Raw genomic sequence first — 22,878 nt, 5'->3', positions numbered from 1 at the left:
ACACCTCTTCGTCCCTCCGCACCGCTAAGTGCTGCATACAATAACGCTATAAGCACACCCGGGTGGTCATCATGTACAACATGGAAACACGTCCCACACAGGGTCAAAAAACAAACAAAACACCTTCCAATCACAAATCCTACACAGCATAGCTTTCTGCTCGTGTAGGCAAGAGCTTCTGGGCACCACATAGTGGTAATAATTGCTGTATAAATGTTACATTACAGTGCATTGCTGAACAAAGACAGAACCTTCACACACTCTAGCATAAGTTCTACTTCCACAATCTCACTGCCACCTGTTTGCCCGGTGGAAGACACTGTTGGATGTTATTGTCCTCTAAGCAGAAATATATCTAAAGTAAAATACGAACAGGATTGAAAATAAACAATGTTTGCTATCAGAAGTGGCTAGTGTCAAGAAATTTGGAAACTGGGTTTGCAACATGTTTATGGAGCTGTGTTTCATCAGTACCGTTTCACACAAGCAGTCCCAGTTTCATCCTTGAAAGTCTGGAATAAAGGCATCACTTAATATATAGAATTCCTAAATGAAGGGTGGGGAAGTTACACGTTTCCCTTCTAGATTAAGCGATTTTAGAGATATGAGATGCCTATGAAGGATGCGTCCTAAGCATTTTCTTGTGAAATGAATTTAAAAACGCTGTATTTTAAAGAATCAAGGAACTTAATTTTCTGAAGTCAGGATATTCATGACGAATGATCATATGAACCTACCTGTGAAGTCAGGTTACTTTTTATATGTCACTCTATATGTGGTATAATACTCATGTGTCCCACTTACGCTTACACTCACTTCTACACCACACACAAACACATAGACAACCTGCGATTCAACACCTCGCATCAATTATTTCTTGTATCATGGACACAAGAATGTAGCACTGTCTCAATCTTATCTTAACACACAAAGATCAATGTAAGAAATTCACATTTTTGCCTTTTTGACTAGTGCTGCTGTAATTTTAGGCCATCTTTGCTGTCATTCTGAGTTTGAGCAATGGAGACTGCTATCCAGCCTCCACGTCAATGTGCTCTGACCCCTAAGAATGGTATAACATTGTCTAACCCCAAGTGTCATATTTAAATTTTAAGTAAAACCGCAGGAATGCAACAGTAACATCAACATTATATATCACATATGGGCTACAATATGCATTTAGATCACCCATATGTACGACTAAAATTATTAATTTGAGGGCTGAGACTGCCGCTCAGAATAACTACTATGGCAAAGGGCGCACCAGGGCAACATCAAAGGAAATTGTTTTGACATGCTTAAAATCTACTTTTCACATTAGCTAAGTTACCCATGAATAGTTCCTTGGAGCCAACAAGACTTTAGTTCCTAACAAGCAAAAGTGGGACAAGTCCTAATATTTAGTCTTGCATGCCCCTGTATTGACAGGACGCTACAGCCTTTCCCATTACATAGGCTATAGTAGGTTTTCCTATTGTGAAATGATGCTTATGAATAAAAGTAACAGTTTAATATGTCAGTCTTGGAAATTGCTACAGAAATCATCTGCACACTGTTCTATTTATCAGAAATCAAATTCAGTGATGAATACAGATTTTAGTTGAATTATATTGCAAGGTGGTTTATACCAATTATTTTAACTCCATCTTGAATGGCTGAAACTAATTTCAGGTCTGCAGAGCTCTCTCCTCCAGTGACAATAATTATCACCCTGAGGAGGTACTTTAAAAATTGTGATTGGAGTCAAAGGGCCTTGGCCTTCTGAAAGTAGGATGGAAGCAATAGTTACTGATTACTGACTTCGGATTGTGGAAGAGGGAGTGAAAAACTACAGCACATGGCCCTGACAAAGAATTGTTTGGAACCTCCCAGGGTAGCTGTTTATATGAAACATTGCTATTGTGTCAGGGATACCTTGAAGCTGCTTCACTCTCAGCCAAGATGCCTGTGTTACCAGTGGAGAGAGACTAGATGAAGAATTACCTGGGGATGGTTTTTATGTATGTATATAAGTGGTATTTCTAAAGTGCAAATGTGGAGAAAAGGCAGCTGAGTGCTGTACAGGCTCAAAGACAAGCATACAGTCAATGAGCGGTAGGAGAGATAACTGGTTTGCGGACTGTTAATGCGTTGTGACGTAATATTCTTTAAAGAGGAGCATCTGCAACTCTTTCTTGAATTGAGCACATTTGGAGTAGTGATGATAGATACAGGGGTGTTGTTCCAGATCCTCAAGGCACAGAATTCTATTGCCTTGTTTTTTCCTTCTTTTTTAACTTATTAGTCTGCATTCATAGACTGGTTTTGGGTGTGCTGAGAACCACCAGAGATAGCGAGTTTTTCTGCATGATAAGCAGGGGTGTTGGTCTTGATGACTTTGTAAATGATGCAGCTGGTTTTGAAGATGGTGTCAGCCAGCAAGGGGAGCCAATGGAGTTCCATCAGGATGAGGGTGATGTGCTCATATTTCTTCGGGCCATGGATGAGATGTTCTGCAGCATGTAGGAAGCTCCTAAGGGGTGCCAGTGTGGAATATGGAAGGTCATTGAGCAGGGTGTTTCTACCATCAAGTTGTGAGAGTACAAGGGTGTTAACAGGGGTTACGAAGTTGCTTTTTGCAAGAAATGGTTTCACTTTCTTTAGAAGAGAGAGCTGGGATCTGGCCATCTTAGTTTTTTTGGCAATGTGATCCTGGAGGGTAAGGTTGGTTTCCAGGGGAATACCAGTGACTTTGCATTCGGTGAAAGTTGAAGTTCAAAGCTGTCAAAGTTTAAGTAATTGAGTCAGGTTTGTATTGTTCCTTATTTGTTATCCATGCCAAAAAATAGGAATTCTGTATTGGCTTGCTTGAGATTTTGGTAGGTGGTGGACATGCAGGCCTGAATGTGATGGTCGTGATTGGCAATATGGGGTGATGGGTGAGGCACATGATTATGTCTTACCTTATGGAACAAGGCCTCTGGCTTAAGGCCATATCAGGCCCAAGTAGGCAAAGCTTCTGTCTGTGTTTGCACATTTCTGAGGATGCCTGGGTGATAGGCATCCTGAAGAGTTGATTGAAGTAGGGAACAAGCAGGAACCTATATCACTTCCTATGCAGGTAGAGGTAGAGGAATGGAGTGATGTCACTTCCTGGGAAGGTGGATGTTGGAAAAATAAGTCCTCTAGCCTGGCTTCTTCTTTTAAAGATGTTTTTGGCAGGAAACCTGTGATCAGACTTTCTGTATAGCTGTCGGGGGCAAATGAAGTGCTATTTTCTGGCTTCTTTTTTTAAAGATGCGTTTGGTGGGAAATCAGTTATGTCACTCCCTCTGCAGATGAATGATGAGAAATGCAGTGATGTCACTTCCTGGGGTGTCGGATGATAGAAATTAAATCAGCGTGACCGCTACTTATTTTAAAGATGATTTTGACTGGAAAATCCAGATGTCACTACCCTTGCCAAAGGATGATAGCAAAATGGGGATGTCTCTTCCTGTGGAGATTGATGGTGGAACATATGTTGGTGTTTCAGTATTTCAACAATATGGTCCCTGGGTAGGCACTAGGAACTCTGAACACAGGCACAGGGGTTTTGTCATTTTAGAAGGGTGCAGATAAGGATAGCTGGCATTGACTTGTAGTAATGCATGCGTATCTACTACAGATGACTGCAGGCTTGGAAATGAAAATTCTGTTAATATTGGATTATAGGTTGTTACCAATCAATATTTAGAGTTCCTTATGAAACTAGCTTCCAACCAAGAGTAATTTATCCTACATTTCTTGAAAAGGTGGCATACATACCACTAATGATATAATTAGTGGTATGTGTGCCACATTTCCAAGAAATATAATATTATATATAAGCAACAGTGATTAATGCTGATACTAAGGCATATGGGTGACTGAAAATAGACAAGAGTGAAGGATTAGTTATCTAAAATGTCAATGAAAAGTCAGTAGTGGTAAAAACATTCCTGTTATTCACAGGAACCCAGAATACATATACTTATACATCTCAGAGTGGCTGTAGTTATAGTTAGCGTTTTCAGAGACAGGAATTCCTCTGATTTTTCACTTATTTTGCGCCCATTTTATGAATCTCCACAAAACGTTGCAGACATATTCCACTTTGTACATTGGACAAATATGTAAAGTTTTTTAGAGATTTGCCAAGGGTGTGCAAAGAAAAAAGGGGAAAGGTCCCAAAATGTATTTGGGCACTAATGCATTTACCATAGACTCTGTACACATGCAAGAACGACTGGACGGGTTTGAATGAAATTTGGCAGGATTGCACATTATGGTTCCCTACTCCACTCTACAAGACTCCACTCTACACCACTCTTGTCTATGCTATTCCTACTGTACCTCACTCCACTCTATGCCACTCCCCTCTATGTTACTCCACTGTACGCCACTCCACTCTATGCTTTTTCACTCTATGCCACTCCACACTACCCCACTCCAGTGTACACTATTCCACTGTATGCCACTCCACTGTACGCTACTCAACTGTATGCCACTGCACTCTGCTCTATTCCACCATATGCCACTACGCTGTACCTCGCTCAACTCTACACCAGTCCACGCCACACCACTCCACTCTACACCACTCCACTCTATGCCACCCCACTCTATGCTATTCCACTGTACACCAGTTCATTATACCACACTCCACCCTATGGCACTGTACTGTATATCACTCCACTATATTCTATTCCACTGTATGCCGCTCCACTGTACGATACTCCAGTCTAAGCCACTAGACTCTATGCTATTCCACTGTATGCCCCTACACTCTATAACGCGCCACTCTACACCACTCTACAGTATGCTATTCCACTGTATGTCACTACAGTCTACCCCAATTCCTGGTACCCACCTCCACTCTACAAAGCTCCACTGTACACCACTCCACTCTGCACTACTCTGGTCTATGCTATTCATCTGAATGCCACTACACTGGATCTCAGACCATGCCACTCCCTCTTCTATGCTACTCCACAGTATTCCACTCCACTCTGCGCAATTCCACTCTATGCCACTCAACTTTACGTTACTCCGCTCTACCCCACTCCAGTGTACTGTATTCCAATGTACTCTACTCCACTGTACACTACTCAACTGTACCCCACTTCACTCTATGTTACTCCACTGTACGCCACTCCACTCTATGCTATTTCACTCTACGCCACTCCACACTACCCCACTCCAGTCTACACTATTCCACTGTATGCCACTCCACTGTACGCTACTAAACTGTATGCCACTGCACTCTGCTCTATTCCACCATATGCCACTACGCCGTACCTCGCTCAACTCTACACCAGTCCACGCCACACCACTCCACTCTACACCACTCCACTCTATGCCACCCCACTCTATGCTATTCCACTGTACACCAGTTTATTATATCACACTCCACCCTATGGCACTGTACTGTATATCACTCCACTGGACTGGACTTTTTACTTGTGTGTTGACACGGTATGTTTATTTAGTCTGTGAGCACTATTTTCTTTAAATATATTTGTTCTATTGCAGATCTGACATGCTTTCCTGCAATGGCTTTTAAGACGTGCGTGAGGCATGTTCAGGTTCGAGAACGGCAGATGCTCATTTCTTTTGATATGCGCGCCTGTCGAAATTAATTAACACAAACTCACTAATGGTGCCTGCGGTTCGTAGGCTCTCAGCCATGTCCTGCCCGGGGCGGCGTGCTTTAGGTTTCAGCACATCACCCGCTTTGAGATGAACAACATAGGTGCCCACTTTCACATTAACACGGGCGTCCACTTTCTTTGCAACCGCACCTTTGGTATGTGCGAGTGCAACTGCTTTTTTTTTTTTACCAGCGCAATGCTTACGTTTTTTGGGACTTCAGCTACATGAGCACAGCTGGCCCTCCATCTTTATTTCTTTAGTAATGCCGCCCATATGCTTAACAAGCATTTGCAATGCAATAGGTCTTGCATATGCGAGGGTTTCAGCTATTGGCTTTGTACATGACAGTGCCTTTTATTTGAATGTTGGTTTTTAAAACAGATACATTAAAGGCATTGTCATTTACAATGTAAATAGCTTAAACTATCGCAAATGTGAGACCTATTGCATTGAAATGTTTGTTATAAATTGGTGTGGATCTCCTTATTTACTTGTGTGCATCGTTTATTGCCTATTTTGTGTATTTGAACCTTGGGATTGTTAGAGCATGCCCCTGTCCATTCATAAGGGAACCCCTGGACATACTATACCTCATCTTGGTATATCCTATAAGGAGCCAGCTTCCTACACATGTTAGGTATCAAATCTCTCCTTGTCTAAAATATCACTCACTCGCTCACTCACTCACTCACTCACTTGTTTGTAAATAGGGTTTTGCCTCACAAACCATGGGTAGTTGCATGGGAACGCCCTGGTACCACCCAAGGAACACAACAACTGATGCAGAGCAATGCAAAGCAGTGCTTTCCACTGTTTTGCTTTACTTACATGCAACATTCCAGTGCTAGACAAGTTTTGTGTTGAAAAGTAAATTAAAAAAAATTAGCGCAGGTTTGCATTACTTTTGTGACGCAAACCATGAGGAAAATGTTTGTAAATCTGGGCCAATATGTTTTCGTCAAGTTCATAATATTGTAGACAAGCTATTAGCTTCAGAGGTTTTTAAAAAAGAGCCGACATTTCTGTATTTTGCGTAGTTCCATTTCATAGAAGTAGATGCATTATTTGTATTTTCAGACATATGTAATTGATATATATGCAAAATAAATCAGTGTTGTCAATGTTCCATTAGAGTAAATTAATGTAAAACTTTTGACACCCCAACACGAGCCCCATATGTATTGTTCACCACTTCCTTCAGCTAACATAGTATATTGTATAACAAATGTTTAGACTGATTAGGTAATTAGCGGGAAATATTTCCTTTTTTTGATTTTTGTGTGGTTATTTTCTTTCTTTTGGTGTTTCTGAACAGGATATTGGTACAGAAAGAGTAAACATTTCTATATGATTGTTAATCATGCTCCTAAAATTATCTAGATTATTTATGTTTTTGACATTTATACAAGCTAATAATGGAAAATAAATAGTTATTTTAGTATTCCATTGGGGCAAATTAGTGAAGTACTCTTGCCTCCCAGCTGCGAGATACATATGTATTGTTGGCACATTTCATTCAGTACACAGTACATTGTATTACACATGTTGAGATTGATTAGGTAATTAACAGGATATATTTCTTTTGTTGATATTGTTGTGGTTTCTGTATTTTGATGTTTATAAAGAAGATCCCAGTACTGAAACAGTGCACATATCTGTATTATTTTTTTATTTATGTTCTCTAAAAGTATCCAAAATATTTGTATTTTCTGATATATATATAAATGCTACAAAAGGGGAAAACTGTGGTTTTAATGATCAATTTAGGTAAGTAAATTATGTACGTTTGAAAATCCACCACTCTATCTATATGTAATGTTTCCACGTATTTTTCATGTACCACTCTATAATCCTGATTCAGTAACTGTAATTGTTCTGAATATTTATGCTTTCTGTTTTATTAACAGGATCCCAATACTGGAAGTGTGACCACCAGCGATCTGTTTTCTTGTATATATCTAGTCTCAATCAAAGCTGTGACATCATCACATACCCGTGCAACTCTTATAGAGACTATAGAAATGGGAAATGCGCCAACTGTGATGCTTTCCGCCCACTGACGTGTCCAATATTAGGTGAGCAGCTGGAAGTGTACACACACTCACGTCTATGTGTCAAATTTAATATGCGCATTTTAACTTAATTATGACATTTAAATAATACAGTAAACATTAGTCATCATAAGAATACACATAGTGACTAATTTCATCATTATGCTTTTAAGAGAACAGGTTTTTTCGTAGTGTATTCAATGTACCAAAAGGGAATGCGACAAAAGGGGAGGGGTATTCAATGTGATTCCATCAAGACTGGATCAGTGGCAGATTTCAGGTTACTGAAAGAAAATAAGGTTCACCTGATCTTCCAGCAGGGACTGGGTACAAAGAGTAAATGCAAAACAGTGGTTCCCCAGAATGTATTTTAGTATTCAATCAATTGTTTAGTAGTACATGGACACAGGGTCATGAGTAGCAAATATGGTCAATCAGAAATCAGTGTACCAAAGTGGAAACCAGGACATCAGACTGATCGAAAATACTCACACAGACTTAAGGACTAAGACAAGAATTGCTCTGGGTGTACGCATTATATTAAAATGATATACCATCCATTATGTACATTAGATATATACACAACTGTGTCTATAATAGAAGTAGTGCTGATGGCACAGAAATGAGGTATTGTGGTGAATGAGGTGTTCTTGTGAATTCATAGCTAGATATATAATAGAAAATGTAACTTTCTCATTTAATAATAAAGCCCTCAACAATTAAAAAATGTCTACAACGGCAAATTTCCAACATGAACTCAACATATTTCCAATTAACTCAATTTGTACACTTTTTTTTACCAAAAACTCACGTAAATATGCTTTAACAAATTGATTGGCCTGCAGTTAGGATGCAGTAAGGATGCACTGTTCCTGTTTGCGCTGTGGCCCACCTTTAACTATTACTGACTACGCTTTATACTAGTAAGATTTCGGTTAAACCTTATTCCGTGTACGATGGGTTATCCTACAGGAACGTATTCCCCAAATGTATTGCCAGTTTGTCCGTGGGATGAAACTTTCTCACAATCCAATTTACACTTTATTTGTTTCTGTAAATTTTATTTGGCACATCGCAAAAAGTATTTTTTTTTCTCTCATGCAGAAATACAAATTCCCACTATGTCGCCCTGCTTTATATTTCCTACAAATGTTGTCTGACCACTTTGTGTGCCACTCTCTTGCATCCTACCTCTGTTTGACATTACCGACTAGAACATCAAATGATTTTTAATAATAATAATCACAAATTTAATTGATTACATATTTTTACCTTTTTAGGTCTTTTTTATATGGAACAATGTATATTTCAATATGAATTTGGAGAATTTTGGTGGTTTTTATGGATTGTTGTAGCTCCCAATTTAACAGCTGCATTCAAATTCTTTTTATAAGTCTCATTTGTGCGCATGTTTTTTTATGTAAACTTTGATTAGATATGTTTTGCAAAATTTAACTATACGTACTGACACTATTTCACTGACTGACTATGCCTCCTATATCTGATAATACCCTGCCCCAACTGTTTCCTCCCTGTGGAAAGCACATGAACCAGCTGCTTGAGACAGCCTGTGCTGCCTTTCACAGTGCAGGTGGCCCACGGGTTTCCACCTAATCTGCAGGTGCAGTCATCTGCATGAATGATTGCACCCAGCTGCAGGGGCTGTCTGGGGTGTCCATGGGACCTCCTTTGCTATCTTCAGAGGGGTGCCCATAAAGTTCACTAACTGTCCACCACAAATAGGTGGCACACCTCTTTGTGGTGCACAGTCAGTGCATCTCCTGAAAGTCTCTTTTCCTCTGTGTTTGGATTCATTAAATGGCGTAGTATATCCCTCATATGCATGGGGCTACACTCCCAGGCAAATGAGGAAACAACCCCTTTGGGTAGTACTGGTGTTACAAATGCTATACCAATGTGCCCCAGTGGCTCAGAATGCATTGGTAGATTCCCATTGTGCCCCCAGGCACTTTGCATAATACAGCTCCTGAAATCAGCTTGCTCTAGGAGTCAATTACAAAGTTTAGGGAGGTTCTATTTGTATCTGTTATCTAAGCTCTTTAACCTCTGACTACTTATTAGTCCTGTATTTCAAAAGGGTGTGCAGTTCCTAACTGGACGTTTGGGGAAAGGGAGGTCTTTCTTCGTGATGCCCTCACACACCCTGCAGAATTTCATGCTTCATCATTGGGCAAAGCTCCTTGTTGTGCCGGCGCGGCAATGCCCGATGGGCTCCCGTAAACGGGGCTCTTTGTTGGAGATATTTTGAAGAAGCCGTTGGGTGCTTGCGGGTGTGAGAGCTGGGTAGTGCACGGGTAAGTGAAATAAAATAGGTCAGATGAGTCCTACTCTGATCTGGTTTTAATGTTTTAGGTAGCCTGAACCTAATTAAAAGGTGTTGGGGCCCTAAGCGGATGTGATGTTCCTAAAGGGCTGTCAAAGTGTAGTAGGTCAACATGTTTCGTGCCCCTAACGGGTCAAGTGGCACTTCATCAAGACCGAAAAAAACTAAAATGTGATTGGTGCACTACCGTCTGGATCTATAATTTTTGATTAGTTGCCAAACACAGTAGGAGGTACCCTAGTAGGCTAGTACTGGGGTATTGTAGACCTAGTGGGAAGGGGAGAAAAAGGAGGAGAAAAGGGAACAACCAAGTAGACATTAAAAGAGCATGTGTCATTGCACTCAATCAACAGTAATAAAAACAGCTTGAATTAAACTGTAATGAGACATGCACATGCATGTGCAACTTTGTGGTTTGATGCTCACTTATTGAAGATCATTGTGCTCCAGTGTATGAAGAGCTACAGGGGATTAATTAGAGTGCTCTTTAAATATCAAATGCGGTGGTAAGGAAGACATTTGAGTTATGCATCAAACTTAGTGCCAGTGCCGGTTCGGGCATGGTTGTGGCAGAATGCAATTAATAATTGACCTCGTAGTGGTAACTAGCATAACCTGATGTTATGAACAGGAGCGGTCACGCAAGTATTTCTATGGGCATGCAGGGCGTCCGTACATGCGGAGGAAAACATGCCTGTGCTGGTACAGGTTGTATGTAAGGTATATCTGTGCAACAAAATTACTATAGTTATCGTGACTTTAGCCGGGTGTTAAAAACATACATGACAGCTGGAGGACATACATACTTCGTCCGAGCGGTTACTAGATTTCGAAATGTCAGTATGCGGAGGTCGCACTCAATTTGATGTGCACCACTTACAAATGTGCCGATAATGGCTTGACTATGCCAAGTGTCAATATGAGCTATTGCTGACATTTGCTACATGCACAGATTGTGACTATGCCAAATATCTAACAGTTGCTACATGCACGTACTGTGTAGTAGTTTATAGTGGAATTCAGAAGTTATTTGGTATAAATGCCTTGAAAGGAAAAGCATAGATCAAACACTCACCCCTACTACTGAAGCCTAAGGCTGATGGGGTGGCAGAGCACGCCGTTGCTCTAGAGCTATGGAAAGAGTAGGCATTGATCATGAACGGGCGAGAGGTTTTTTGCTTACCGGAATAGCCCAGATGTTGATAGGATACTCACATCAGGTGGCTGACGACTAGCGTACATCATACCCATACTTCCGGGTCCCTGTGCTGGTGGCTTCCGGGTTCTGGCTTTGTATTACAATGTCTGAGGCGTGCATAGGCTGGCAAGTTAACCGGAGCAGCCATCTTGGGTATGAATTTGTCAAGTTAGCTTAATTTAACCAGACGTGGCAAACACTATGTGGGCAATCTACGAATAGTGCATAATCGTATTATATGGCAGCTAGGGGTGTTTTGAACAGATGAATGTTTAATTCATGATTTATTAAATACTGATGTTAACACTTGTGTGTGGTCCAAACATGGCGAACACTGTGTCAGCAAATTTTGAATTGTGTCTAATTCCATTATTTGGTGCATGAGGTGTTTAAAACAGATAAGTGTTTAAAACCAATTCACAATTCTTCAATTGCTGAAGTTGACATTTGTGTATGAATTAGTTTTGAAAACCACCAGTTCCTGTTATTTGTCTATGTAGTGCCTAACCTGCTGTCTAAGTAAGGGAACCTAAATGGTGGAACACAAGGTGACCCACGACTAAATATTGTTGGAGCGGTATGGCAGGATGTAACAAGGGGCAAATTAGCCTGAAAAGTCCTCTGGGGTCCATGGCTCGGCTCGGGAAACTGCCTTTAAAACGGAAGCGTTACAACGCATGCCATTACAACGCATGTTGTTACAACGCGAAAGGCTTGTTGCAGGGGGTAGAAGGTGTTGGATTTAACTCCAACACCTTGCCTACTGTTGCACACACTTGAGTTGGAATAGTAAATTGTACTATTCCAACTTCCAGCGTACCCCCGACAGCAAGTCAGAGTAAAGGTATGCGTTGTAATGTCATGCGTGGTAACGTCATACAACCCTGGGCGCGCGACGTGGCGCTCGCCTGTGTGTTAATGTATCGGTGGCACTAGTTACTATCTCAAGTGATACTTTCCTAAACAGCTTGGGGTTATGTGTCTTGGTAAAAAGGATTTGTCTTTGAGCAGAGATATAGTGACCGGGATACTGGGAAGTTAGGATGGTTGGTGTAATCACAGCTGCGGCCCGTGGATAGAGTTCGGTGGGGCAGGGAGGCGGTGCGAGGGAGGGGCAGGGTGGGGGGTGGTAAACAATGGAATATGGATAATTGCAAGGAAAGTAAATAATTTAACAAATAAAACAAATTTCGTAGCGCGCGCTGCATCGCAAAATGCGAAGCAGGGTGCGCTACAAAATTCGTTTTATTTATTAAATTGTGTACTTACCTGCAATTAGCCATATTCCGTTGTTTACCACCCCCCACCCTGCCCCTCCCCCGCACCGCCTCCCTGCCCCACCGAACTCCATCCATGGGCCGCGGCTGTGTAATCATCCCTAATGGTTCAGTTCCGCCCACGTGATATCGTCATTGAGCCCCCTGATGTGCACTCCCAGTTTGAAAATTCAACATTGTTCCTTCCTAAACAAAGCTTCTTTTCTGATGTTGGGGCAACTTCAAGGATGGTCCAGTGTAGGTTATTTGGGGTATTAATCTGTTCAACATAGTGTGCACACATCTTAGTATTGGTCTTTCTGCACCTGATGTTGCTTCTATGTTCTGTGATTCGTGTTTTCACTGGACGTGTAGTCATACTTATATACTGAAGGTGACATGGACAAGTGATTAGATATACACAATTGTGTGTGTTACAGTTGGTATGCTTGTTTTGATTCCATGTCCAGGGAATGGTTAGTGGAATGGTCTTGGTTGCTCAGGTTATGGGTCAGGCTATACATTGTCCACGGGGTAGTGTCCCGTAACTGGTGGTAGATTCCAAAGCGTGTTAGGAGCCAATGGTGTATTTCTTTTTGGTCTGGTATTGATGAGTAGGTCTTTGATTTTTGAGGTACGTTTAAAAGCAAACCTCGGCTTGCTCAGAGATAGTTCTCCTATCTGGAGTATTTTCCAATGTTTGTTGAAGACCTGTGTTAACATGTTTGATTCAGATGTGTAAGTTGTAACACATGTGATGAGGTCAGACTTAGGGTTGGCGTGTGTTTCCAGTAGGGCCAACCTGTGTGTGTTACGGGCTCTTTTCTGCACTTTTTATTGTGCTAGGTGGGTATTGTCTCTCAGCTAGGTGTGTACTCAATTCTGACGCTTGTCTTCTGTAATCCTCCACATTACCGCAGTTTCTTCATATACGTAAAAACTGGCCTTAGGATAGGTTCTCTTTGAGAGCCTTAGGGTGTAAACTTTGGTAGAGTAATGGGCAGTGGCTGTCGGTCGGTTTTTTATAAGTGTAGATTGATAGCTTGCAGTTTAATGCAGTGAGGTTGTCGAGCCAAATATCTACAGGAGAGGACTTTACTTTCGGTTGGATGAACAGGAGTTCGGTTTTACTGGTTGTTAGTCAGCCAGAATTGCACTGTGGCAAGAGTGCTGTTTAGGTGCTGGATGTCTTTAACTGATGATATTTTAATGTAAAATTGGGTGTCATCTGCATAGAGATGATTGGCAATTCTGGCTTGTTTCAGGATCATTGTAAGGGGTTCTATATAGAGGCTAAATAGGGCAGGAGTTAGGGTTGACCCATGAGACACTCCTTGTGAGACTGGTGTTGCTTTTGAGGAAGAGGTGTTTAGCTTGATTAGCTGTGAGCATTGGTTCAGGAAATAAGCAAACCACTGAACGACAGTTCCATTGATGCCTTCACGTTGTGAAAGGGTGTTTAGGAGTATGCCATGGTTGCCAGTGTAAAAGGCAGCCGAGAGGTCCAGGAGGACTAGGAGGCAGGCCTGACCATCACCCAGGTCACCTGTGATGTTCAGTAATGCCGTCTCTGTACTGCAGCCGTTCCTGAATCCAGATTTGAAGGAGTTGTGCAGGTTGTATTTTTCAATGTGGTCGTTGATTCGTGCAAGCACTCTTTTTTGATGGTTTTGGCAAGGAGAGGGAGGTTAGTTATAGGTCTGTAGTTGTTATGGTCATTCTGGTCAGCACCTATTTCTTTTACGAGGGAGTGACTTGGCCAAGTTTGAGGGAGTCCAGCATGGAGCCGCTACATAAGGAGGAGTTTGTGATTTTGGTCAATGTAGGAGAGATGATGTGACTGAGGTTTTTGGCAAGCGCAGCATGGAGGGGGTCAGAAATGTGCAGTGTCGGCTTCATTGCAAGCAAGTAATCTGAGGACTTCTTCTTCAGGGACATAGTCAAATTCAGTCCAAGTTGCATCATTTTTCAATTGCAAGGGGTTAAGTTTGGGGTTCTGAATAGGTGAACCTGTCCGGACCTGGGTAAACCAGCATCTGCAACTCTATATCAAACTGGGTATGAAATGCCAGCTGGTAAGAACTAACTTACACCTGTGTCAGCAGTGAAAATAATTACATTTATAGCATTCTTTCTGCCTTCTATTGTTGGGAAGTTCTAGTAAACTTCCATCTTCATCAGTGCTCCATTGCTCCCCAGCGGGGTTCAATGCAATGGAAATACCCTTAGATACAAACATACATTTAAAGGCCGTTTTGCATCCTTCCATCCTCGTTGTAAACCCTAATCACTTACATCCCACCAACATTTGGGGTGCAGGGCATCTTTGGAAAGGAATTTACTCTGGCCATATCTCTATCCCTTGACAAGTGGATTTGTCTGACCGTTTGCAGTGTGGGAATGGGTTTGGAAAATGCTTGTGAATACCTTCAAACGTTATAGTTTGTAGGTGCTTTCAAACTTTCTATTAGATGTTCATCCTGGATCACCTAGACCACACTCTTTGTATAACATCTACTCTTGCTGAATATTACCTTATCGTCATAGATAATAATGCGAATTAGTAAACAAATGTATAATTGCAAGGTCACCGTTTGTGAATATCTTACACCTGTAAATGAAACTATTTTTATATGTAAATTGAACATACAGACACAACAAGCTTAGAGAATCAGACCCATGCTCCCTCATGCATGGTTCACAATGTCACAAACACACTTTGAAAGAAATTATAAACATTCAACAGGGCGGTATGTAATCAGAGGTCTTGTATCTAAGGGACAACAATGCTTCATTCACTAGAGGATTAGCACACCTTGGTGCAGTATCATGATTGGCCAAGCTCATATTTTTTTGTGTAGGAGGTGTCTACATTTCAAACCTATAACTCAGAATTTCTCTGAGTTAATGCATGAATTTAGACAGAATAAGCTGGAACCAGGAAGCGTCAATTCATGGCCATTGTTTCCGACTTGTTCTATTTAAAGTTCTTGTGTTACCTCAGAGAAATTCCGAGTTGAATGTTTAAACTTAAGATGCCTGTTACCCAAAAAAAACAGGCAGTGATCCCAGTTATTTTGAATGTGCATATTGGTTCTGTTGATCTGTCATACTAATTTGTTATTCATTAATTTTAAAGGGAAAATTAGTCCTTTAGTTTTGTTATGGTTGTTTTTTCATTCATTTGCAGAAGTTAATGCTGTGTGTTCCCTATTTTAAATATGTTTAATTGTAGGTTACAATGCTGATGCTTGGAAAGACCATTTTGTATTGAAGAATCCTCCAGTCACCAAAGCTTTTTTTGACACAGCCAAAAAGGAGCCATTTTGTAGTAAGTAACTAATCTTTTTATCATTTTAACATAAAACTTACCTAACAAGATATTATGCATGTTGGTTGGATATTAGTGATAATTTGTGCTTGTTCAGAAGATGAGAAATTTTGATTCTTTATCATTTACATGATGTGAAAAAGGTAATCGGGGGATTTCACTGGGAAACCTTTGCCCAATTCATGTACACAAAAGATGGCACTCTATACCTGGCAAGTGTGACAACATTATAACTCTCAATTTAATGAGGGCTTACGCAAATCCATTGTGCAGTATTTACCTGCTTCTAATGAAAATGATAAACTATCAGATACATGGTAAGAAAACAGTTCTTCGAATGTCTGTCAAAGCCGGAGATGGCGGTGTTTTTAAAAACAATATATATTGATGCAACTGCTCCTGTCTCCATTAGGAGGAAGCTTGGAAGTCATACATTGAGATTTTAGTCACTTCTTATTTCGTGTGTCCGTTGCTTGTTTATTTTGAAAGAGTTCCTAGATTTCTGGTTTATTGGTTTGTGCTTCTGTCTCTTTCATGCACATCTCCGTTTTGCCATGCCAATATTCGATTTATTTATTTGAGCAATTCACTAATTGTTTGTAAAACGCTTTGGATTAAAGCGCTATAGTAATTGTATTGTACTGCAGCATGTATATAACGGTGACTGCCCCTATAAGGGGTGCTGAAGTGCTTGTCTACATGAGAAGCATGCCATACCATATACAGTGTGTTGTTAGAAGGGTGGTATTTTTATTTTGATCTTATGTCGGAAGTGTTTCGATGTCATACACAATGCCCACCCAAGTGTAGTTATCATGTTGTGGGATGCAGTGCGTAGCAGCATGGTGGATGCTGAATTGTGAAAGACAGATGCACAGTTTTATAGTAGTTTTCAGCATGCTGATAGCTTTGAATAGCTCTGCAGGTCTCTTTATGGTATTTAATATGATATGGTGTGCTTAGGTGGTTAGTGCACTTATTTGCCCAATCTTCAATTTTGTGTATAGTTTTGGTCATGAGCTGGCATGTTTGGAGGGAGATAGAAGTGGACAGATCTGTTGGGATAGGATGGGTATTATTATCCCATAGCTGAGTGTCTATGTAAGATGTAAAGAAGCGGTCAGATTGTATAAATATTTGGGACCTGCAGTTAATGGACTGTATTAAAGTCCTACAAATTGTTAGGTGATGTGTGGCAGATCTCTTCAATTATGCAATGCCTGTTCATTTGGTGATGCTTGGATGCACAGTGCTGATGATGGATCACCCTCATAGAAGATATGTCTGATGTGAACTTAATAGGTGTAAGTTACAATTTGTTGCTGACTGCCATGTATCATGGTTATTACATTATTGTGGGACATAACTTTTAGATATAGAAGTACATAACTATATAATGCCACGGTGAACCATATGTTAGTCCTTTTGCTGCTTACCTTGCAATAAAGCTAGTTTGCAGGGTGAGTTGTTTGCAATTTGTGGGTTGTAAGCTCAGTATTGTGCTTAAGGGTGCAACTGTTTTTGGGCTCTGTTGCCTGAATGCAGATGGTGAAGTTATCTAGGAAATATCCAAGTTTTCAACTATCTTCAGAAGTGTATATGCTCCTGAGTGCTTCTAATGCTGGGTGGTAGTGAGTTCCAAGCCCTTGTGTTTGTACTGAGAAAGCAGTCCCTCCCATGGATTTCATATGATAAGGTGGTATGATGATAAGTGTGCAAGCCTGGATCTCAGTGTTCTGTTTGGTTTGTATTGTTTGAATTTAACTTGTAGGTAGAATAGCCCTTTTCTTAAGGTAGGTTCTGTGGATAATGTGAAAATGCACAGAAATATAAAAATATAAAATGAAGATTTAAATTCTGTTCCATTCTGTGGTTTTGAACAATAACTTTTTTTAAACTTTGCAGTCCTTGTGGCCTTGACAACACTTGTAAAGTTTGAAAAACAAAACAAATAATAAACGTAAGCTAGGTGAGGAGGATAAATGCACTGCCAAAAACACATATAGAGGGAAGTGCTCTCATCAAATGTTTTTTTGTAAGAGAAATGTTTATGTGTTAAAAACCTGTCATGTAGTAAAGTTGAAATACTTGTGAAAATGAGCAAAATGTGAAAAGTATAAAGTTTAGCAACGTCACGCAACTTTGATTGCAAATGTTACCCAAATTCTTTGTTGAAATAAAACAAGGCATGTTCATCGCAATCTAGTATACTAAAGGAGCAAAATGTAACCGTGGTCATTATAAATCTCAATATAAATCTCCTTATGTTGACAATATTACATGAATTTTATCATACGTAAGTAAAATAAACAAGCGCTAACACGCTACAGCTGATGCCAGAGCAATTTGTCAAGAGGCATGGGTGTTTCCTGCATGCCCAAAGTACACTCGTAGGACATGTATTTATAGATCTTGGGTACAGACAGCGTTAGCCATTTGTTGACAAACCTATTATTTTGAATATTTTGCATATACTTAGAGAGGGCTTTGGGTTAGCTACTTGCTCATTATTGGATGGCTTTGTTGCCTGTCTCTGCTGCTGAATCATTAGCTTTCCTTTCTATTCTTTTGTGTATCCTGTCAATGGAAAATGTTGGTCTCACAATATTCTGATTTGAGTTGAACCCTTCACTTCATACTTGAAGGCACTCTCTGCTATATAAAATTATGCAGGTTATATAAAATGCTGCAGTATTTCAAATTCTCAATCAGCCTCCCTGGCACTTGTCACTCTACATTGGCTGCCCATAATCAAGAGGATTTAGTGTCAACTGCTCTGCATGATTTACCGTGTGAGGCACAAGGAAGGTCATTGTATTCTCCATCACATGAACAGCCCTTACCATCTCAATAAAATCCAGTAACCTGAGTCTTTTCTCTATCCCCAGGGTGAAAAAAGGCAGATGTGTTGGACGCTCTTTCGCATACCTTGCACGCTTTACCTCTAACTCTTAGGCTGTACGCAAATTTACTTAGCTTCAGGAAACAATTCAGGACCTATCTGTTTGCCTAAGCTCATGGTACTAGGCCTGGTAGACCTTTAGCACTGGGAAGCCCGTTCTGGGTAGCCATGCACTCAATAAATCCTTTTGAATTGAATTTCAATTTGAAGTAGGGAAACACGTGCACCAAGAGAGTGCCTGTGCTTCCTTTCTCTCTTATCCTCTTCCCCTCTGTCTTCTCTCTTCACTCCCATTCAACCCCCACTGCTCCCTTTCCAATTACCAATTTTGCTTACTGTTTGCTTTTTATTTTTATATTTCCAGTGAGCCAAGCAGCTACAAAGTGCTGCTGGGCCCTAGGTCTTCCATCCCACCTCTTTACCTCACTATCTATTATTGCCTGCTCCACTCCCTGTCCCACTTCCCATCCTGCATTTAAATAAATAAACACATACATATATATATATTTTTTGCAGGGGTCAGACTGCTGGAAAGTGCTACTGGGTCGCTTGGTCGCTTTTTCACACTTTGTGCAACGTCTTTTATCTTTTTTTCATTTTAATTTTGTTTTATTTTTTTTTTTGATTTACAAGTTTATTGTGAACGGCACCATGTTGGATTATGACATTGAAAATGGCCCCCTTCATCAAGATGCACATGTGCACCTCTGTCACAAAACATTGTGCGTGTCAATGGCTTTCTTGAAAGGCTTTTTATTTTGTTAAAAAAGAAACATTGCAACACTGAAAGCCATGCGTGTGCATGAATCTTGATGCATCCACATGCAATCAATTGAAAAACCACTGGCCTTTTAGAGAGAGAATTAGTAGTTTTGCCAATGCTTGTTGTTTTCAATTGAATTGAAAAAAAAGGGCTGGGTCTGTTCAGATGGTTAAGTCCCATTTAGCCCCATGAGAAAAGACTAATTCAAGCAGCAAGGAAGGTCACCGGAGCCAAAAGACACAATCACATCTCCCTCTCCCTGAAAGATCTTAAGTGGCTCCCAATTGAAGTTCACTGCCACTTCAAAAGTGCTTGTCTCACCCACATAGTCATTCACACTGGTAAACCAGCATGCCTGGCAGCCAAACTTGTAGTGTTGCGCTCTAGTGTTTCTGTCGTCACGTGACCGAGTCCACTAGGAGCGCGGGCGGCCATTTTAGGGTATTGTAGCGCAGCCGCAGCACGAGCTGGAGCACCTCCTGGCGCTCTCGTTAAGATGAATAAATATTTAATTCACACGTGTCAGCTTCATAACTAACCCAACTGCCTCTCTACAAATTGGCAACGAGACTGGGGAGGAGGACAGGCTCATCTCCAGGCCAAATTGCATCGTGCACACGCAGCGTGACTGAAGAGATGAGTAAGAGCGCGGGAGGGGGGCTGCACCAGGGACGTGCAGCGCAGCGGGCCAGCCCCACACCAAATGACTACAGGAGCAGCGGTACCATGAGTACACAGTGCCCCTCCCCCACAGCAGGAGCATATCGGCGGGGTGGCAGCGGGAAGAGCGGGAGCCTGCTGCAGCACCAGAGGCACGTAGGGGCCATAGCACAAGGCACAGAGGGCCCCTCCCCCACAGAGCAGGAGGTAACAGCCTCCAAGGACAGGCTGTGGGGATCCATTACAAGGGTGCAGCAGTGCCCCTCCCCAGGGAGAGGACGTTCAAGCAGCGCTACGCCGCAGACAGTGAGTGCATTTGCCCCAAGCCGAGGGTGTACAGAGGGGGCCGAGAGGATGACCCAGCTGTCCAGAATAACCAAGCCACTTCAAGAGACAAAGGCAGGGCTGCACAGAGAGTGCAACAGAAACCCCGCAACAAAGGGGGAGCAACGGTGCTGAACTAAAGGGAGCGCGGACTCGCCGACCCGAAGGGAGCAGAGTAAGCCATTGAAGTACCACCCCAGCCTGCCAAATACTGGCCAAGGAAGCCCCACAGGCACGCCCCACAGGCATGCTCAGCAGCGTGGGAGTCAAGTCGCAGTTAGGCCAGGCACCCCACGATCTAGAGGCTAAAGGCATGCCGAGCTACCGTTAGACGGCCGACCCTGGTGCACCACAGTCAAGGCAGCGTGGGTGAGGACTTTGGAGCCCAGGAAGAAACAGCGGGCCCGCAAGACCAGAGCTTGCCAGGGAGCCCTCCGCACAGGATGGACGAAACACCACCAAGAAGTCGAGCCGCCATGTGTGCCCAAACCTTCTCCCTCACTAACCCAGTCCCTTTCTACCGAAACCGGGAGAACCGGCCATGAAATGGGAAGATTGGAAAGAGTACTTCCTGAACTATTTGTCGGCTCTGGAGGACGAAGGTGGCGTAGTCTTTCTGAGCAAACGGAAAAAGAGGATCCTATTGCACAACTTAGGACCGGAAGGCATCATGGTGTACATGAATTTGGTAAAAAAATACCATGCCTCAAGATGACGACAATGTGTTCCAACATGCCATAGAGGACTTGGACAGTCATTATCAGCCGGTGGTGTGCATTGCGATCGACCGCTTCAACTCTTTTCAACAGAAGCAGAACACGGGGAATCAATGGATGACTATGTGGCGGTGTGGAAGAGAGTGTCAATCACCTGCAAATTTAGAATACTCCACGATGACTTCATAAGGGATCAAATCATCATGCAAATGTGAACACGCCCATACAAGAGAAATTATGGGTCAGCGGAGAAGCTCCCCTCAGTGAGATTGTGGCCATGGTCAAAAAGGCGGAACTATCGAAGCGGTGTGCGGAAGCCGCCAAAAAGGACAATGCTAGTAAAGCAACAGTGAGCAAAGGAACAGACACCACCCCCCAAGAGCATAAGCAGCTGTTTACAGGAGGCACTAGGCAGCCCAAGAAATATGCACCCAAGACAGTTGCGAACCGGACGCCCCAAGGGGAGGACGGGAACGGTTATTACAGGTGCGGCAGTCAAGCACACGCAGCCAACGACAAACGATGCCCCGCCTTCAGAGCCAAATGCATGTACTGTGGGATCATGGGCCACTTTGAGAAGGTCTGCAGATGCAAACCCCGGAATACATCAGTTAAATATATGGTGCAAGACTCAGAGACAGAAGAGGGGGGTGGCGAAGACAACGACAAAAATGTGCTGTGTATAAATGACCAAGTCTTTTCATAGACTGTTCCCGGACACGCAAACCGTTGTGCGAACTTTCCATAGGGGGGTCCAAATAGCAATGGTAGCCGACTCAGGTTCCCATATACTACCATACAACGCAGCATTTGAGACAGAGACTTTGCGCAGACCATAGGCACACACCTCATGGCCCCGGACATCCATCCAGTTACCTTCACAGGGGAACCCATTCCCATGGTTGGGTACCGCACTTTTAAATTTGAATTCAAAGGCCGCACGGCGGAAGGGAAGCTCTAGGTAGCGGAGAAAGGACCCTCAGTCCTAGGATGGGTGGATCAGGGAGAACTTGGAATTCAACTAAATCTAGGAGGCACAACGCAAGTCCTGATGACGAAACCTGCACAGGCATATGAAGTGGATAAGTGGAAGGCAGAGTTCCTGACAGTATTTGGAGGCACCATCGGCAAGTTGACGAAGTTTACCCACAAGATTTGCCTCAAGAAAGGGGCCAAACCCGTGAGCCACAAAGTGCATTCCTTTTCAAAGTAGGGAAGCGGTGCAGCAAGAATTGCAACGCTTAGAAGACGATGGAATAATTGAGCCTATTAAGAGCGCAGAATGGCTGGCGCCCCTGGTCGTAGCCAGGAAACCCAATGGTAAGGTACGCCTTTGCATCGACTTGCGGGAGCTCAACAAAAACATCTTAGTAGACAAGTTCCCATTGCCCAGGATCAATTAGATGTTGGCCCTGACGAAGGGCATCAAATGGTTCTCCACCATAGGCTTGACTTCTGCTTATCACCAGATCGCACTACACCCAACGTGCAAGAAACTGACCTCGTTCATTATGCTGTTTGGGTGTTACCAGCAGCCGCGGTCCGTGGAGGGAGCTACAGTGGGGCAGGAAGGCGGGGAGCGGGAGGGGCAGGGTGGGGGAGTGCTAAAAACCGGCATATGGATAATTGCAGGTAAGTAAACAATGTAATTATTAAAACGAATTTCGTAGCGCGCACTGCATCG

The 22,878-nt window shown here is 42.3% G+C and overlaps 1 protein-coding gene across 2 annotated transcripts in view; it reads left to right on the top strand.

The window, feature by feature from the left end:
* The window catches only part of LIPI (lipase I), a 212,519-nt gene that overhangs the window by 124,073 nt on the left and 65,568 nt on the right, over positions 1-22,878 (top strand). For both annotated transcript variants that reach the window (XR_013599967.1, XM_078658347.1), the window contains exons 6-7: positions 7,557-7,724; positions 15,734-15,829. Coding sequence is in view for 1 of the 2 variants with exons in the window: in XM_078658347.1 (XP_078514473.1) it covers positions 7,557-7,724; positions 15,734-15,829 (264 nt within the window). In the remaining variant the exon portion in view is untranslated. The remainder of the gene's footprint in view (positions 1-7,556; positions 7,725-15,733; positions 15,830-22,878) is intronic.

This window comes from Lissotriton helveticus, chromosome 8 (assembly GCF_964261635.1).
Source record: "Lissotriton helveticus chromosome 8, aLisHel1.1, whole genome shotgun sequence".
In the NCBI taxonomy this organism is placed as follows: Eukaryota; Metazoa; Chordata; class Amphibia; order Caudata; family Salamandridae; genus Lissotriton; species Lissotriton helveticus.
This window is presented reverse-complemented; position numbering and strand designations above follow the sequence as displayed.